General features: G+C 49.5%; 1 protein-coding gene across 3 annotated transcripts in view; it reads left to right on the top strand.

Annotated features, from left to right (window-relative positions):
- IQCE (IQ motif containing E) overlaps positions 1-18,552 on the top strand; it is a 272,321-nt gene that overhangs the window by 150,979 nt on the left and 102,790 nt on the right. For all 3 annotated transcript variants that reach the window (XM_086940632.1, XM_086940634.1, XM_086940633.1), the window contains 2 exons: positions 12,108-12,182; positions 13,199-13,295. In XM_086940632.1, coding sequence (XP_086796758.1) covers positions 12,108-12,182; positions 13,199-13,295 — 172 coding nt within the window. The remainder of the gene's footprint in view (positions 1-12,107; positions 12,183-13,198; positions 13,296-18,552) is intronic.

Raw genomic sequence — 18,552 nt, 5'->3', positions numbered from 1 at the left:
CGTCAAGATTTCTCCATTTGCGGGCCGTTTTCCAGCCCTCCCCATGTTTGGACAGGGAGCCCCTTAATATGAGTCTGCCCTTTATTAGAGAATGGTCAGACCAAGCACAAGGGAGAATTTCCGTAGCGCCCTGGGCTGGCATGGTAGTCCAGACTAAGTCGAGCACATGTCCTTTCTCATGTGTCGGTCCCTTGACCTGTTGGGTAAGACCTAAGGAGGAAATCGCCTCCTCGATCTGTAATGCTTGTCCTTCTTTAGGGGATTTTTCCCAATGATAGTTGAAGTCCCCAACAACCACCATTTTATCATATCTTGTGCACAGGTCCTGGACCAGTCTCACAAAGAGCGTGGGGAAGTCTGGCGACGCCCAAGGTGGCCGATATACCACCATTAGTCCTGGCGCTCTCTCTTTTCATAGAGCTCTGTGTATTTAGAGACAGGACACCCTCTCTTATGTTTAGATAAAAGAATCAGTTGTAGCTTAAAACTATATTGATTCAAACAGGTTTACAGGAAATGTTCTCTTTGGTTGCTAAGTATTTGAAGAGTCTAGAACCTAATTTTGCTTCAAATTCAGTACATCCATCCCAATATATTTTTGGGGACTGCTGCTATACTTCTTTCATTAACATTTAAAAGTGCTTTTAATATGCTTGAGCCAGGAATCTTCTAATTTGATTCCAGTGTCCATTAGCTGGATTAAAGCTAATTTATAAACTGAGCATAGCTCCACAAATGTTTAACCTCCTTACGGCGATTATATGCACAATTTTATTATTATTCTGCTCCACCCGCAGCTGTCTCATTGGAGTTTCAGGTCATGACTACAATATGCTTCTCCAAAACTTATTTTTTGTTGGACACATTCTAGACATTGCTGCAGCCCCATAATGGACTACCATATGTTGCTGCAGTGACGCGTTTGGCATTATATACTTTTTTAATGTCTGCAATTGATGTGCAGTCATACAGTGTTTAAAGCATTTAGTTATGTTTGTGTCCTGCTTGAGGGTTAGGGCTGATTTATCAAACAGTTGCATCTACGATAATGTCTATGTAAGCTTTACACTCAATTAACCAATACTCATGTCCATTGATTTTTTTTTAAATGCTCTTTTGAGCATATAGTTATTAGTCATAACCATCTTTTCTGTTTTTCTCATTTATTAATAAGCCTTTTAGTGTACAATAATGTATGAAACCATTAGACAGGCAACCTTTACATAACTTTATAGCCACTTTAGGATTGCTAGATCGTAGATTAAATACCCAGCCTCAGTATTCACTATGCAGTCAAACTACTCCGCCCACACAACTGTGATATATTTTGTTTGTGCTGGGTTATCAGTCTGTCGTCCATAAATTATCTTAAAGGAACTTGCATTGATCAATTCAATTAGCTTCATTTCTTCCTTCTTACTTATCCAGCTGACTTGTGCTACCATCCATATTTTATCCTGAAAGGAAGTACACTCATTAACCATATAGAAGTGTGGTTTTGAGGCATGGAAGTCTCCAAATATTAGTGTTACTTTACATTAATTTTACTTGCAATTCATCAATAATGTAAAGAAGTTTGCACAGAGTTCAAGAACTGTATTCTAGTCCGCGCAGTTTATGGTAAGAGTTTTTCCTCCCCTCCTTTCGAAGCAAGTATGAGTAATATTCATGTTGGGTATATTCTACAAATGTGGGTTTATTTTCAACTCCACTTTCCTGAAGTTGGTTTACTTTGGTTGTGATTCTTTGGCCCCAATTCACGTCCTCTTATTTTATTACATTACATTAAGCTACTTCTTGCTAGTCTCTGTTAATGTTCTTATAACACAGGCCAGTTTGTCTTTTTCTTTGTGTTCTACACCATTATTACTTATGTTCCTTGTAATGGCACTTCAATTTCCCACAATCTTCTTCCTTATGATATGATAAAAGAATGTATACAGCGCACGTTCACCAACGGCTTCTTGGCGCTTTAGGACAGGCAGAGGACAGGACTGCAGGGAGGGCACATTAACAATCAATCAAAAGCTTGGGAGAACAGCCAAGTCTTCAAGGCTTTCCTAAATGAGTGGTAAGAGGGGATAAGACGAAGATCAGAAGGCAAGGAGTTCCAAAAATGGGGAGCTTGAAAGGCGAATCTTAGTCCCCCAAGCCTTTTCCGCTTGAATGGACAGACGGACAGCAAATTGGAGCTAGAAAAGCGAAGGACTCAGGAAAGAATGTATCGGTGAAGTTTAGCAGCAATGAAAGCCGGGCCTTGATGGATAAGGGCCTGGTAGGTCAAGCAGCCCACCTTGAAGAGGCTGCGCTGGACCACAGGGAGCCAGTGCAGGCTCCTCAAGAGAGGTTTAACAGAACTGGTCCTTGGCTGCCGGAAGACCAGTATGGCTGCTTGGTTTTGGATAAGTTGAAGCTGTTGAGACTGATAGAGAGGAATACCGATATACAATGAGTTCACATAATCGATACAGTAGATAACTAGACCCAGCGTAACTTGAACTAGGGCGTCATGAGTAAGGAATCTGCTGATCTTTCTGATGCGGCGAAGGTGAAAAAAGCAATCCGACATCACAGATTCAATTTGAGATTTCATGGACAGATCCTTACTTGCTTATGTTTTCTTTCTATCTTGTTCTCCAACCTCATAATCTTCCGCTCTTGATCCCTCTTGTCACTTGCTTTGCTCAACCCTTGTGAATGTATTTCCACATCTCTCCCAGTCTGGGTCCATGCCCTCTATGAATCTCTGTGGTCTCACTACAATGTTGCTAAGATGGGTGATCTTGGCAATGCCAGCCTTTTTTATTTTGCATTTCGACCAAAATTAAACTCTACATGTACAAAGTTTTTTTATTGTATATATGTGATAGCTACTTCTAGCCACAGATTCCTAACCTTAGAATTATCCCCAGACTGGATCTAGAAAGAGCAGAACTGGTTAGACACCTCTTCATTATCTAACCCAGCTTCTTTTTGAGTGAATTACACCCATTTAGCATTATATCTGTGTAAGAAGTGGTCTGAGACATTAGTGATTTGCACAAAACGTTATTAACCAATTTGTATGCTCTGTAATGTTTCTGACACTTCTTTTGAAAATGAAACAATGATTTTAAGGAATTTGAAAAAATTGTGCAATTAAGAGTGCGGACCATGGTGATGGAATGAACTCCACACTAGAAAGCAACTACCAGGCTTGCAGACTGTTTATTTATTTGGTACTTCCCCTGATACTTTTTTCTGATAGATACTTCTGATTGGAGGCGCCTCTCCTTTTGAATATTCACGAATCATCAGACTGGATCTCAAAACCTTTTCAGTAGTAGCTCTGTGGGATGCGGCTCCACCCTGACGTCTTTCCGCTCCGGAAATGATGTTTGGACCCATGTAAGCGCCACTCCTGTGCACTGACGTTAGTACCTTTTTCCGTGCCACCAGTCATGGATCTGGAACTACCTCCTTGAGACAATATACCTAAAACAAATTCTGTTTGCAAGGAAATATCCCCTCCCAAAACAGGTTTTAAGCCCTGTAAGGACTGTCACAAACAGGGGCGCTAGAGGGCGCACTGCAGAATGGCCGCACTGCCGTGAGGCTCCTGCTGCCCGGAGCTATTATCCGACTAGGGATCCTGCTTACCATCACTGCGCCCTGATCTGACACTATAGATCTGCTGGGATACCGACTGGCCACCCACGGTCCAACTCCTGTTCCATCCGGAGGCTGCTGGCCGAAGTTACGAGGGCTCCAAGTTTCCCGACTTGCGCTCTGGAGGTCGGGTGTTCCGTAGCCCGGCGTCACTACCCACGCTAGCCCGCGGCTCCGCACGTGGGGTGTAGGCCCTGCTCTACCTCTCTCCACCGGGCTTGCTAGCTGGCCGGGCATGCTGCTGAATGCTCCCCTGTCTTCGAACTGGTTTTTCGGCTTCTACCTCTGCCTGCCCAGGAACTATTGATTACGGAGGCACAGCGGATCATCGTCTGGTCGCCTGTAGAGCACCCCCTTTGGCCTAGGAGCGGAGACGGCCATCTTTTCCTCTGGGAGTGGCGGGGCGTCCATGCCTGCTCGTGCCCCCGTGCTTTGGCGTTTGGTCGAGTGCTTGTGTCGGCCTGCAGTCTGGCTCTTCTTGACTTTGGTGCCCCTCTGTGCTACTAGCGCTTTACCATGGGGAAACCGGACGCTAAACAGTCGAAGTTGTCCTTTGACTCTGGAGGGGCTAGGAGGGGAACGCGACTGCTCCAGGATGCTGGGACCTCGCGGTCTCCCCCCCGCCTGTTGCTGATACTGTGCCGCAGCCACAGACCCCGGACTTTCATCAGATGATGCAGGAGATGAGGCAGGGGTTTGCCACGATAGTGGACAAAGTGGACAAAATATCGTTGCGCATGGATGCGGTGGTCCAGAAGCTAGACGTGCACGAGGAACGCCTGACAACGGCGGAACAGCGCATCTCGGACCACGACGATACTGCTGCCGCTCATACCACGCAGCTGGCGAGAATGGATAATATATTGCGGGTGATTGCCGCTAAGAATGAGGAGTTGGAGGCGAGGAGTAGGCGCAATAACGTTCGTATAGTAGGTGTGCCGGAGTCAACGAATTTTGGAAAGATGGAAACTTATGTGGAGAGACTCCTGGTGGGCGCCATTGGTGCGGATGCCTTTTCATCCCAGTTCATCGTCGAGAGAGCGCACCGGTCACTGGGACCTCGGCCGGCCTCTGGAGCCGCACCGCGCCCCATCATTGCGCGTCTCTTAAACTATCGAGATCGGGACGCTGCCCTCCAAGCTGCCCGCACCAATCGGGCCCTCTGCTTTGAAGGGGTGTCTTTCACCATGTACCCCGATTTCACGCCGATGGTGCAGGACCAGCGTCGTAAGTTCCTAGGGGTGAAAAAGAAACTTCGGGAACTGCAGGTGGACTATGCTTTGCTTTACCCCGCCAAGCTTAGAGTGACGCACCAGGGTAAGCAACACTTTTTCACTAACCCACAGCATGCTGAGGATTTTGTAAAGCGCCTCAAGCGCGATCGAGCGGCTGCAGATCGAGGAGGCGATCGAGACCCTGAGGGTGACCATTCGGCGGCTGAGGAGGAGGTCGCCTGATTGGGGTGACCTTGTTCATTTTTGTATTGAGACATTATTGACGTATGTCTTTTGCATTGACTTCCTTGTCTGCGTCGATGGCCTCGCTGCCATCCGTGTTTATAGAGGGGGCTTTACCTTGACTGTTTGCGAGTGTATGTGTGAGTGGCGGTTCTTGGGGTCGGTATGGGACAGCAGGGTGGTGCTATTTGGTTTCGCGCTCTGGGCACCCCCCCCCCCCCCCCCCGCGCTGCGCCTGGGGCCATTTGGGACTCGTTGGCTCGGACACTGGCGTGGTGTGTGGGAGTGGTGCCCCGGAGGGTGTACCCCACTTGTACCTTTGGTTTGGACTCTAGTCCTTTGTTGGTTGACTGGATGTGTGTTAGGGAATGGAGGGGGGTGGGAGTATGCATGGCCTGATGGGGTGGCATCAGGTGGGTGGTTGGGGTGGGGATGATGCTGACGATGCGTGTTCGCCCAGGTCTCATGGGTCGTTGCGTTGATTGCTATTGCTGTCTGTGTGAATGGGCGCGGCTCCGTGTCCGCTGCTGCGGCTGGTCCTTTATTTTTTTGTGCGGCATTGGTCCTGGGGCCCTTGCCTTCGTTCGCTGTGAGCCTGAGAGAAACGACCGCTATTTCCGGCGACCGCATGGTGGTGAGCACGCTACACGAGGGACGCGTGTGCGAGTTCTGGGCCGGATGAGCTGTATTTGCTGCGTGCTGCTCGATGTGTTTCCTGGGTGCCTGTTGCACGGATGGTGCTGTTGGGGGGGAGTTGTTGAGGTTCTGGTTGCTTGGTTTGGAGATGGCTGGGATGTGTGTGGAGTGTATGTGGTGGGACGATTGCGTCCTGGGCTGGTGTCCTGCTGCTGGCTGCTGCTGGGAGTCGGACATGCCGCCCTTGCTCGTTGGGTCCTGTGGGGCCCTGAATATGGCTAATGTCGACTGTCACTATAGACAAGATATCAATTTTGTCCTGGAATGTACGGGGTCTTAATGATGCTAGGAAATGTCGAAATGTGCTCCAGTATTTGGACAGGCATGCTATTCATGTGGCCCTCCTCCAGGAGACGCATCTGCGTCCTGGGCCTTCCCCCAGCTTTGGTGGGAGGTGGGCTGCGGCCAGGATGTTTGCTTCATACTCCTCTTATGCTCGAGGGGTTGTTATCCTTGTTAAAAGATCGCTCGCATTTCAAGAACTGGGATCTATGGGAGACCCAGAGGGACGCTATGTGCTACTCTGGGGGCGGCTTGGGCAGATCACTGTGCTGTTTGTTAATTGCTATGCTCCCAATGTTGATACGCCAACTTTTTTCGTTACGTTGTGGGGCCATGTGCTTGCTGTCGATGCCACTCACATTGTGTGGGGGGGGGGATTTCAATTTTGCACTTCATGCTCAATTGGATAGATCGGAAGGGAGTCCTCAGTATAATGTGCAAGCTAGAGAAATTCTGTGTGGGGTTGTAGAGGAGGCTGGGCTGATTGACGGCTGGAGGTATTCTCACCCTGCAACTAAGGAGGGCACTCATTACACTGCACATGCGCGCTCATGGGCGAGGCTGGACTATGTTTTTCTCTCTAGGGGGTTGGTGGCTGGCCTGCAAGAGGCCGTGCATCTTGCTCGTACGTATTCTGATCACTGCCCGGTGAAGGTTGTCCTGTCTGTTCCCGGGCTGCACAGGCCGCGCCCGCCTTGGCGCCTTTTTCCAACTGCCTTGCTTGACTCTGTGTTCAGGGCGGAGCTTGGCGAGGAGGTGGAGGCGTTCTTCCCCAGGAACAAGGGCTCTGTCGACAGTGTCGAGGTTCTATGGGAGGCGTTCAAGGTTACGATCCGGGGAGTCACTATCTCTAAAAGTTGTGGAATGCTTAAATTGATTGTTCGGACTCTCGGGGGCCTGGAGGGAGACTTGCGTGACTTAGAACGCAGGGTGCAGGCTGGTTCGGATCCCGATCTTTTGAGTCAGTTCCGCACCAAGCTCTCCGAGTATGAGGAGGAGGCCGCCAGGGAGGCTAAACATAGGGGGAAGTATTGGACGGCGAGGAGGTACTGTGAGGGGGAGAGGCCCGGTAAGGTCCTTGCTGCACTTACTAGGCATCCACGGCATGGGTCGGACGTGCTGGAATTGGTTTTGCCGGATGGCACTCGCTGTCGGGACACTGCGGAGATTCAGCGTACCTTTATTGACCACTACGCACACCTTTACACGACGCAGCAGACTGGTGAGACACGGTATGGCGGGTTTCTGGATGAGTTGGCACTTTGTTGGTTGTCGGATGATCATCGGGCGTTCTTAGGTAGGCCCCTAGAGGTGGAAGAGGTCAGGAATGCAATCATGTCTCTGAATAATGGGAAGGCCACTGGTCTGGATGGCCTTCCTGCTGAATTCTATAAGTGTTATGTGGACATTATGGCCCCCGTTCTCCGTGAGGTTTTTGAGGAATCCCTGGAGGAGGGGCGACTGCCGTGTTCCATGCGGGAGGTCGCTATTACGTCGCTGCTCAAGCCGGGAAAGGATCCACTGGATGTGGGTTCCTATAGGCCCCTCTCGTTGCTCAATTGCGATGTCAAAATACTCGCGAAGGTCCTGGCGGTGAGACTCGCTGAGCTCATGCCTGTTATTGTTCTGCCCGATCAGTCGGGGTTTGTGCCTGGTCGTGCTACTTCCCACAACCTTCGTACCTTGTTTTCCCTTATTTCGACCATTGCTCCTGATATCCCGGTCGCCGCCATCTTCCTTGATGCCACCAAGGCGTTCGACTCCGTTGAGTGGGGCTATCTTATTGATGTACTTTGTCGGATGGGCTTTCCTCGGATCTTCATTTCATGGGTTAAGCTCTTGTATACTGATCCGATGGCAAGGGTGGTGGTGAATGGGGTGCTATCCCCCCGTTCCCTCTTACAAGGGGGACTCGTCAGGGATGCCCCCTCTCGCCCCTCCTATTTGCCATTGCTATTGAGCCTCTAGCCTGCAGGATTCGTCAGTTACACCAGCAGAGCGCCTTTAATTGTCTTCAGCGGCAGGTCGGGATCTCTTTGTACGCGGACGATGTCACGCTCTATGTAAAAGATCCTGAACATAACCTTAATGCGCTCTTGCGAGAGCTGGTTGCTTTTGGGGGTGTCTCCGGTGTCCATATCAACTGGCGGAAGTCCCAACTCTTCCCCCTTACTGCGGCTGTGCGTAGGTTTCCTCTTGATTACCCTTTGGAGTGGTGCGATTCGGAGCTGCGGTACCTCTGCATTGTTGTGTCATTGGACAGAGAAGAAACGATCAGGCTTAATTATGGTGTGGCTATTACTAAACTGGCAGATGACGTCACTAGATGGATGTCCTTGCCTCTCTCCATGGCCGATCGGGCGTCCCTCATCAAGATGGTAGTCTTACCCCGATTTCTGTACCTATTTCAAAACCTTCCATATCACCCTGGTGCTTATTTTTTTCGTAGACTTCGCTCTGAGCTTATTCGATTGTTTTGGGGGGGGCAAACAGCCGCGGGTGGCTTGGGCTACCCTTACGCTACCCTATTCTGATGGAGGATTTGACGTCCCTGAATTTGAGCTTTACTATCTTAGCGCTCAATCGCATTACGCTTATCACTGGATGCGCCCCACGCCGTTTATGCCCCAGATAGCGGCCGAACATTGGGTTGCCCATCCGCTCCCGCTGGAGGGGTTAGTATTGGGCAAGGTGTCAGATGTGGATACGCCTCAAACGACGGTGACATGCACGGTGGATGCCTGGAAACGGGTAGCGCGACTGCTGGGCGTCTCCTTTCTTTATTCGCCGGCCCTGCCTCTATCCTATCATCCTGATTTGTCTCTGTTGCTGGAAACGGGGTTTCAACGATTGTGTAGGCGGCTAGGTATTCTTACGTGGGGTGACGTGTTTCATGAAGGCGTCTTCCGTACCCAGGCTCATTTCTTTGGAGCTGCTGCCTGCTCCCCTTTGGAGCTGTTTTACTATGTTCGTCTGAGGCAGGGCATGCGTGCCTTGCTATCGGATTTTCCCTCGGAGCCGCAGGTCACTCTCCCCCTCCATGTGCTGTTGGTTTCAGATGGGCGTCACCTGGTGTCGAAATTATACGGTGCTATTCGCCGACAGCGCTCTGTCCCGTCCAATCGGGTGCGTGAGCAGTGGGTTGTTGAACTGGGAGCCCCTATTACCGACGAGCAATGGAAGTATTGCTGTGGACTTACTGCCAATGTTTCTTCCAGTTGTCGCCTGAAAATCATCCATTACAAATTTGTCCAGAGGTACTATTACACCCCGGCGCAGAAACTTCGGTTTCATTTAGCGGAGGATGACAGATGCGCTAGGTGTCGAGCGGAAGGTGCTGATTTTCTGCATTTGGCTTGGAGTTGTGCGGGGGTGCTGGAATACTGGACTCAGGTCCATGTGGCCCTGCAGGTCATGGCGGAGGATGGGGTGGCGTTTGATCCCTTGGTGATGTTGCTGGGTTATTCTAGGGACGTGCCTGCCCCTCATCGTAGATTTGTTGACGTGGCCTTGCTTCTGGCCAAGCGTAGGGTGGCTTGCTGCTGGGGTCGTGGCAGGGTACCGCGCTTCCAGGATTGGTTGAATGATCTCATATACTGTCAGGACCAATATAATGTCTATTCTGAACTGATGCCCGTGAGGTGTAGACCCAAAGACTTTTGGAGCCCGCTACAGATGTACCTCCTAACTAGAGCTGTGCAGGACTCTGATTCTGAACATGAGGACCGAGTAGGGGTTGGTTGACGCCAGCACGGTGGGCCGGGATATCATTCTACATTTGCTGGTCCTCAGGTATTGGGGGGGTGCTGAACTGCTTCCTTCTTCTGCGAGATCGAGGGGGCTGTATTTCCTTGTATGCCACTCAGATGATGGGGATGGGGATCGAACTCCTGTCAGGTTTCGGTTAGCGGCTGGGGGGGGCCTGTTGGAGTATATCATGCATGTAATATGCTTGTGTCGTTTGACACTGGCATTTTTTTTTTTTCTTCTTCCCCTCTTACATGTATTGTCCTTTTCTCTGCTTCTCCTTTGTTCTATTTTGCGCTCACAGAATATGCCCATGCTGCACCATCTCATCGGTGTACCTGTGCGCCCTGGGTCATCGCTCTCCTAAATGCTATGTGATTTCAACAATTACTGTGTATACTGATTGATATGCCACCCTGTACTCAGGACTCTTTTGAGTATTTCGTTATACTGTAATAGCCATTTATGTCTGTATGGATCATGTATGCACTTCCTTTTTTCCTTGCTTATCTCCAAATAAAGGTTGAAAAAAAAAAAGAAAAAAAAAAAGGACTGTCACAAACAAATGTCTGTGACAGATCCTCATCAGGTTTGCCTGTGCTGCATGGGGTCGAGCCACAACCCTAAGGCTTGCAGTGACTGTTAGTCGATGAACCCAAAGGCCATTCGAGACCACGAGGTGAAACTCTGTTACCAAGCACTGGAAGACTCTGTGTCGAGACTGATCCAAATTGAACGGTTGATCCTGTTCCTATTCCAGAAGTTGTTCCTGCGACCAGTTGTCCTCTCGGTCCAAGTCTTTGGTTACATTGAAGTAATTCATGAAAAATCCAAGCAGGACTCCGCCACTCACGTTCTCCTAAGAAAGCACAAGTGCATTGCCATGCCTCTCGATCAAACGCCTGAAGTTTGTCCACCCTGGGACCCATCCCACAACTTGCCCCGGTGTAACCCGAGATTCCAGGGACATCTGCGACATTGAGAGAGATTGGAGAGTTTGGCCTACTCTTTGGATTCTTACAGACCGCCTCTGGCGTGCTACCGGGCCCCTAAGCATCCAAGGGGTCATCCATCTGGCACACCACCTGCAGGTTTGGCCTTGGACATTGGACCTGCCGAATCTGCTGTTTACTTGGCTCAGCGTTGACATTCTGAATGGAAGTAACTAAGGCGTCCTGCACCACTTAACTCTAGAGACACCATAATATTTAAAGACCTCCTACAACAAACGTGTACAAATATGACAGTCTCTACCAAATTCAATAATGCGTATCTCATTAGCATGCAGAACCTTTCCACCTAAGTACATCCAATGATATCACTGCATTGAGAGTTTAATTATTTATTTTAAATGACAATTTTCAAACACGATTTTAGAAACAATCATGCTTTCCCCGCCCCAGACAGTAATTCCAGTAGTGAACTAAGAGGCAAGTTAGTTGTCAGGTGGACATTCTGGGTGCCCTGGGTTGCTATTTTAAATGGAAAACATCATAGTTTATTAAATCAAACGCAAGTGAAGGAAAAGTAGGCAAAGTGAAAAAATACACCAATTGCCAAGTATCACACTCAATTTGGTCAAGTGGGAAAGCTGTGAATAAGCCCAGATTTTCTGGTTAAGAATTGTGCAGTTCAGCCACTACATGTCATGCTTCGTTTTCCCTACACCCACCTTACAAACCCCATATCTCTTGACCTCCGCCCTGCTGGCATCAGTGTGTCACTCGGTCGCACCACAGACCATACTTTGTGGCACCTGGGAACTCTTTGTGAGTACCCAGACTCTATGCAGTAAGATGGTCTCTACCAGACAGAGCTTTACCGAAGTAAGCAAATTGTTCATCCAGTGCTTAGTTTGAGCCAGTGGTTGCTGCTAGGGGCCAATGCTACTTATTGTTCCTCATCAGACATGTAAAGAGAAAGAGGAAGTGAAAGATGGAGAAAAAGTCATGAAGAGAGAAAGAAGGAACCTGCAAGAAAGAGATAAAAGGGCAGGGAGTGTCTGGTAGTGGTTTAAAGAGGCATTGCACGAGCCACTGGCTTCTGGGCAGCGCTTTGGGCACTGGCATGCATTCTTTTACAAATTAATCATTGCCCTTATCAGTGCATGTTTTCATGTCATAAATAAGTCTTAAAGTAACTGAATCACTACATCTAAATCAAAAAAGAATGAAATATAAATAGATGATTAAATATTTGAACTATTTTTTGTTTACATGGCGATTAACTGTTGGTTGTCACCTTTTCCTAAACTATGCATTTATTTTCTTCTGACAGCTCCGAAATGAAGCAAGTACAGCAAATCAAGAATGATCTTGAGAAGGAACTGGAAGCAGAGAAAGAGAAGAACAGGTAGATACAACTGAACACTCACAGAAGTAAAGTTTCATAAGTGCTTAAGTTAGTTGGCCATGTGATTCCTCCATATGTGTTTGTATCCTGTTCAGTATGGTACCATGGTGTTCATACTAGGGTGAAGTAATCTAGCTTGCTGCGTAGTAGATATGCCTGTTCCACCAGCCTATCACTCACTATTAGCAAATATTGAATTAGTGTGTAATTCACTGATTATATAATTTGCCAAATTAAATTTTTGTTTCTCAGTGGCTCAAACACAAGCAATACTTACTGCAGTAACTGATTGGTTCACATTGGCAACATTAATTGACTGTGATTCATATTTGTGAAGTAAATAAATTCACAATGCGATCCTTAAAAATGTTTCATGAGTAAAACTATCCATCATACTTAGATGTCCTTTTGCCAATTTTTACCCATGTTAAACAGGAGAACACAAGAACTGCAGAACAGGTACAAGTTGCCGCTACAAATGTCATGAACATATTTTGCGGGCATAGTGCATTTATCAAGACAACATTAAGTCATAGTCCAACTTCAGATGTAACAGTTATAGAAGGTAAAAGCTGAACTTTTGGTCAGTGCCCTGGCGTTTCCTATGCTAGTAATCATAGCATTTCAACACACAGTTATTTGCATTTCCCAGTACGCATAATACAATCCATTTTAGTTCAGATATACAACATTCAAATAAATTACTTTATATCTTTCTCTAAAGGTTCTTGTCGCTTTATATATATGTTGATTTTGTTGCAGAATAGGGAGTAGTATGGTCCAAATGATGGCACACTCACTGGTGCATGCTAGAAGTTTCTTGGGGACAATATAATAAATCTGCTCGTTTTGTCATTTTGTTGGCGGTAAGCTTTTTCCCTTGCAATCAGGATATCATTTTTTTTCTCTTTGAATAAAGATCTGACATCCCAACAGTTTGTCAGTGTGTGCCAATTTGTAGAACAGGAGAATTCTTACCAACACATAACTTATGGTTCTTTGATATCGTCTTTAAGGAAAGAAATTGAGCAATTAACCGAAAAGGTGAAGTGTTTGGAAAAGGCAATGGAGGATGAGCGCAAAGAACGAGCTTTTAAAGAACAGTCCTATAAGGTAAAGTATACTTTGCAAGATTTTCTCAGCAATTTTGTCTTAGGAAAAATATGTTGTCCTAGGGTAATACTCTGATCTAGGCTATCATAGTTGCACTACAGCAAAAAATGCCAATCCTACTAGCAAAATTGGTGTGATTCCGGAGTACAGACTTACCTCAAGTATAAGTCCAGGCATGTTTCCTGCGTTAGATCTGGGGTTTTCACTGCAAAGCAACTCGTGTCCAAGGATGCAGATGTATTGAGGTCTCACTGCATACACCTGTCCCTGGTAAAAGTGGTCTTGAATGAACTGCAAACAATATAATCCTTTTTTCTGTAGTAGGAGATCTCTGTGTATAGTAATAATCTAATGAATAGTCCCGCCCATGTGCGTGGACCCCGAAGCAATCAAAAAAATCTCTTAAATTGTCAAAAAATGCAGAACTGCAAAGACACTTAAGAGGGAATTTAAAGACAGATAATGCAGCCTATATCCACAGGCTACACTGTCCAGTACTTCAACTAGAAATTCCACCAAAAATCCACACAAACAGCACAGCCTGCCCAGTTTCCTCCATAGAGAAACTTACCTCTACCAGCAAAAGCCTCTGGAATGATAGAGAGGAAGGTATGGACAGACAAGCCCCATAGGCTGCCATTATGTGGCTCAAACAGGATACTGTGCCTTTAAGAGAACTTTCCAGAACTTCTCCCAGTATCCCAGAATGCACAGCAGGTCCCTTTACTTTCAGTTCTTTTTTCCTGCTCCTGCAAGCAGGACCCTGGAGCATTGAGCTCTCCCTTTCAAGGGTTTATTTGGTGATTTTTCTCACTTTTCTAGTGTTGTAGTGCTTTTATTAAAGTACTAGGCTTCCTTTCTTCCCTGTGGGTGCCCTGTATTGTCAAAATGCCTGGCTTATTTGATAATTGCCCAGAGTGTGATAGGAAGAAGGCCAAATCCGACCCACATGCCATGTGCATCGTCTGCCTTCCCTCCTCTCATGTCTCAGAGGAGTGTGACATCTGCCAGACCCTCTCAGCCAGGACCCTGCGAGAGAGGATGAAGGTCAGGCTCCAAGGCCTCGAGGACAGACGTCAGAAGGCGCAAGGTGGGTCAGGGCGGGGTTAATCTGCCAATGCTGAGGCCTCTGGGGGACTCCCCAGGGGCAAGCAGTCCAGCAAGCGTCCCCATCCTCCGCCAGCGTCGATTGCGTCAACTACGGCGTCGAGGGGGGTGACAGCAATCTGTTCCCCATCTCCCCAGGGCTCTGGGGAGAAGCGGCGTCGACGACCGACTTCGAGGGAGCTGAACAGACCGCCGTCGACGTCAGGGTCATCTTCATCATCGGTGTCGTCGTCGACGCATCGACGTCGAGAAAAGGCCCGGCGTCGGCGCTCGCCGTGGAGGCGACACCGCCGTTCGCCGTCGGCGAAGAGGAAAAGGTCGGCGTCGAGGGGATACTCGACGTCGAGGAGAACATCGAAGGCCCGTCGTCGCCGTTCGCCGTCTAGGAGGCGTTCGCCGAGGAGGCGTTCGCCGTCGAGGAGGCGTTCGCTGTCGAGGGGGCGGTACCGGTCGACGTCGAGAAGACGTTCCTCGACGTCGAGGCAGCGTTCTTTGACGCCAAAGAAGTGCAGGAGGAGTCCTGACGCTAGGAGGTCACTGATTGGTTCGCCATCATCGCCAAGGAAGAAGACAAAGTCACCGGGCCTGGTGTACTCAGTGGGATATACACCTACTAACACTAGGTCGCCTACCCCTCCTCATTTGCCAAAGGGTCCGCCTCCGCAGAACCCTACTCCGCCACCACCTCCACCACCGCCTCATGGGCTGGCTCCACGTCAGCCGCCGCCGCCTCATCAACTTCCGCCACAGTCTCTTCCTTCCGTTCCTCCATCTGTGGTTCCACCCCGAACGGCCTCGTTCCCACGATTTCCAACGCCGCCTAAGGGGACTCCTAAGCCTAGGCTCCCGGCCAGGCCGCCATCGCCTGCTCCTGCGAGGCCAGCGGATCGTCTGAGGCCGAGAAAATCGTGCTCCCGCTCCGACCGGAGAGGGAGATCGCGGAGCCATGGCCGGTCGTCATCTCGATCTAGACGACGCCACAGGAGGCGCAGATCCAGATCCCGTACGGGTTCGTCCACCATGGACTACTCGCCGACGCGGTCGGAGTCTCCAGGGACGAGAGTGTCGCCCGTTGACAACATAGTCTCTTTCCAGGAGGTGCTGTTGAGGGGTGCGACTAAACTAGGGATCACGGTGACGGTGCCAACACCTACGACGTCCGTGATCTTCGAGACGCTCCACAAGAAGCATCTGTCTCGGCCACTGCTGCCGCTGGTACCCGGATTGGTAGAACCCACCAAGGAGTTATTTCTAACCCCGAAGGTGACGAAGGCAGCCCCCTCCAGGCTACTCAAGAAATACCGGGCTCCGGAATCTGACCCAGCTTTTCTTCGGATGGACCAGACTCCGTCATTGTGACTGCGGCTTAGAAGCGGCATGCCACCACTCCTTCTTCGACACTACCACCTGATAAGGACAGCCGTTGACTGGACTCGGCGGCCAGAAAGGTCTGTGGGACGGCATCTACCACCATGAAGGCTGCAAGTGCCGGGGCTCTGCTGGGGCGATATGATTGTGCCCTATGGGAGTCACTCCAGCAGTGCGCTGAGCTCCTTCCTCGTGACAAGAAAGAGGACTTTCTGGAGATATTAAATGAGGGGATGATGGTGTCAAACCAGATCATCAGCGCGGCTGCTGATGTGTCTCTCCTGGCGGCGCATGGATACTGCCACGGATTCAACCAACGGCGCCACGATTGGCTTTGCCTCACCTCGCTCAAGCCGGAGACACAACAGCGGGTGGCTAACCTGCCTTTCTGGGGGGAGACCCTGTTTGGCAAGCATGCGGACGATGAAATAACCCATATGAAAGCAGAAGCCGAAACCCTGACGGCTGTCGGCTTAGAGAAGCCTGAGAAGAAGAAGAACTACCGCCCGTTCCAGAGATGGTTCGGAGCTTCAGGCAGAGGGTGAGGACAGACTTTGGGACAGCAGCAACAACAGCAGCAGTTCCGGAAGCCCTTCCACAAGTGCCAGAGGGGCAGAGGAGGCCAACAGTCCGCAGCAGCGACAAAAGGCCCGGCTGGGTCTAGGCCCTGAGCGATTACTTCCCCTACATCCGTTACCCACTCCGGTGGGGGAAGCATTCATTTTTTTCTGGCAGAGTGGAGAAAAATTACTCAGGACAAGTGGGTGCTGAATATATTGTTTGCAATGGATACAGTCTTCGGTTAACCAGCCCGCATCCAGCGATTCCGCCAGTGTGCTCGCAGTTTCAGCTGAGCGAGCTCCAGGCAGAAGCCGACATCCTATTAAGGAAAAAATAGCGATAGAAGACGTACCTCTGCCTCAAACGCGAAGAGGTCTGTACTCACGGTTCTTTCTGGTTCGCAAGAAGGACAAGAACGAGTTCAGGCCCATTCTGGACTTGCGGCAGGCAAACAAGTGGATTCGCAGAGAGAAATTTTGCATGTTGTTGTAGCAGCAGATTTACCCTCAGCTGCAACAGGGAGACTGGCTTTGTGCTATAGACCTACAGGATGCGTACTTCCATGTGCCCATTGTACAGAAACACAGGAAGTTCCTGCGATTCCAAGTCGGCGCCAATCATTATCAATACGCAGTACTGCCATTCGGGCTGACGTCTGTGCCCAGGACGTTCTCGAAGTGCATGGCAGTAGTAGCTGCACACCTGCGGAAGAATAAGGTGTTTGTCTACCCGTACCTGGATGACTGGTTGATCAAGGCCTCCTCCTTCTCGGAAGCTCAAGCACACTTCCAGAAGACGTGCATTCTATTGAACAAGCTGGGGTTGCACATCAACATGTCCAAGTCTGTCCGACTCCGGTCCAATGCATACAGTCCTTGGGAGCCTCCATCGATACGCTGTCAGCAAGCGTGTCTCCTTCGGAGGAGCTACGGTGATCACTCCTTCGGAAGGCTCAGGCTCTTATGACCGCTCCATCTACAACAGTGAGGACAGTGTCTTCTCTGCTGGGGTCAATGGTCTCTTGTATCTTCCTCACGCCTCACGCACGGCTGCACATGAGACAACTGCAGGAGTGCTTGGAGGATCAGAGGACTGGTTTTTGGTACTACACGATACGACTGTCTCTGCATGCTCTTCAGTCTCTGAAGTGGTGGTGTTCAGCGGAGAATCTCCTCAGAGGGGTTCCCTTCCACAAGGACATTCCCACACAGACGATCGTGACGGATGCGTCTCTCCACGGCTGGGGAGCGCACTCCGGAGACTTACAGATTCAAGGGACGTGGTCTCCGACGGAGTCCAAGTAGCACATCAATTTCCTGTAACTCAGAGCTGTTCACTTGGCGCTGAAGGCCTTTCATCCGTCCTCTCAGATCAATTCTCCGCTTGTACAGATGGACAATACGACCACGATGTATTACCTCAACAAGCAGGGGGGGTCGAGATCATGCACTCTATCGCAGGAGGCGCAGGCGATCTGGCACTGGCTTCTGGCCTGAGGACTGACGATAACGGCTACCCATCTACCAGGTGTGCAGAGTGTTCAGGCGGACACACTGAGCAGACTGATTCAGGAACACCACGAATGGGTCATAAACGACGAAGTGCTAGGAGAAGTCTTCGCAAGGTGGGGGACTCCAGACATGGATCTGTTCGCCACCGCTGAAAACAACAAATGCCGAGACTTCGCATCCAGGTACTACCAACAGGGGACGTTGGGGAATGCCCAATGGATCGACTGGTCGAACAGCTTTCTGTACGATTTTCCACCCATTCCCCTGATTCCGGTGGTGCTCATCAAGCTGTCCCGGTCCAGGGCGCGGATGATCCTGATGGCCCCGGAATGGCCCAGGCAGTGGTGGTTCACGGACCTGCTTCACTGGTCTCTCCTTCCTCACATACGGCTGCCGTGCAGGCCTAACCTTCTCACGAAGTTCAGGGGGTAGATGGTGCACCCGAACCTCTTGTCTTTGAGTTTGGCGGCATGGCTCCTGAGATAGGGCAATATGGCCATTTGAATTTACCAGAAGATTGTATGGACCTACTGAAGGAAGCTAAGCGACCTTCCACTAGGACTTCCTATGCTTACAAGTGGAAGAGATTCTGCATCTGGTGCAATTCCAAGAGCTATGACCCTACGACGTGTAAGGAGGATGTCATCCTTCCTTATCTTCTACATTTGGCGCAGTCTGCCATAATTTCCATTCCATTAAGGTTCATCTCG

This window comes from Lissotriton vulgaris, chromosome 10, assembly GCF_964263255.1.
Source record: "Lissotriton vulgaris chromosome 10, aLisVul1.2, whole genome shotgun sequence".
NCBI lineage: Eukaryota > Metazoa > Chordata > Amphibia > Caudata > Salamandridae > Lissotriton > Lissotriton vulgaris.
This window is presented reverse-complemented; position numbering and strand designations above follow the sequence as displayed.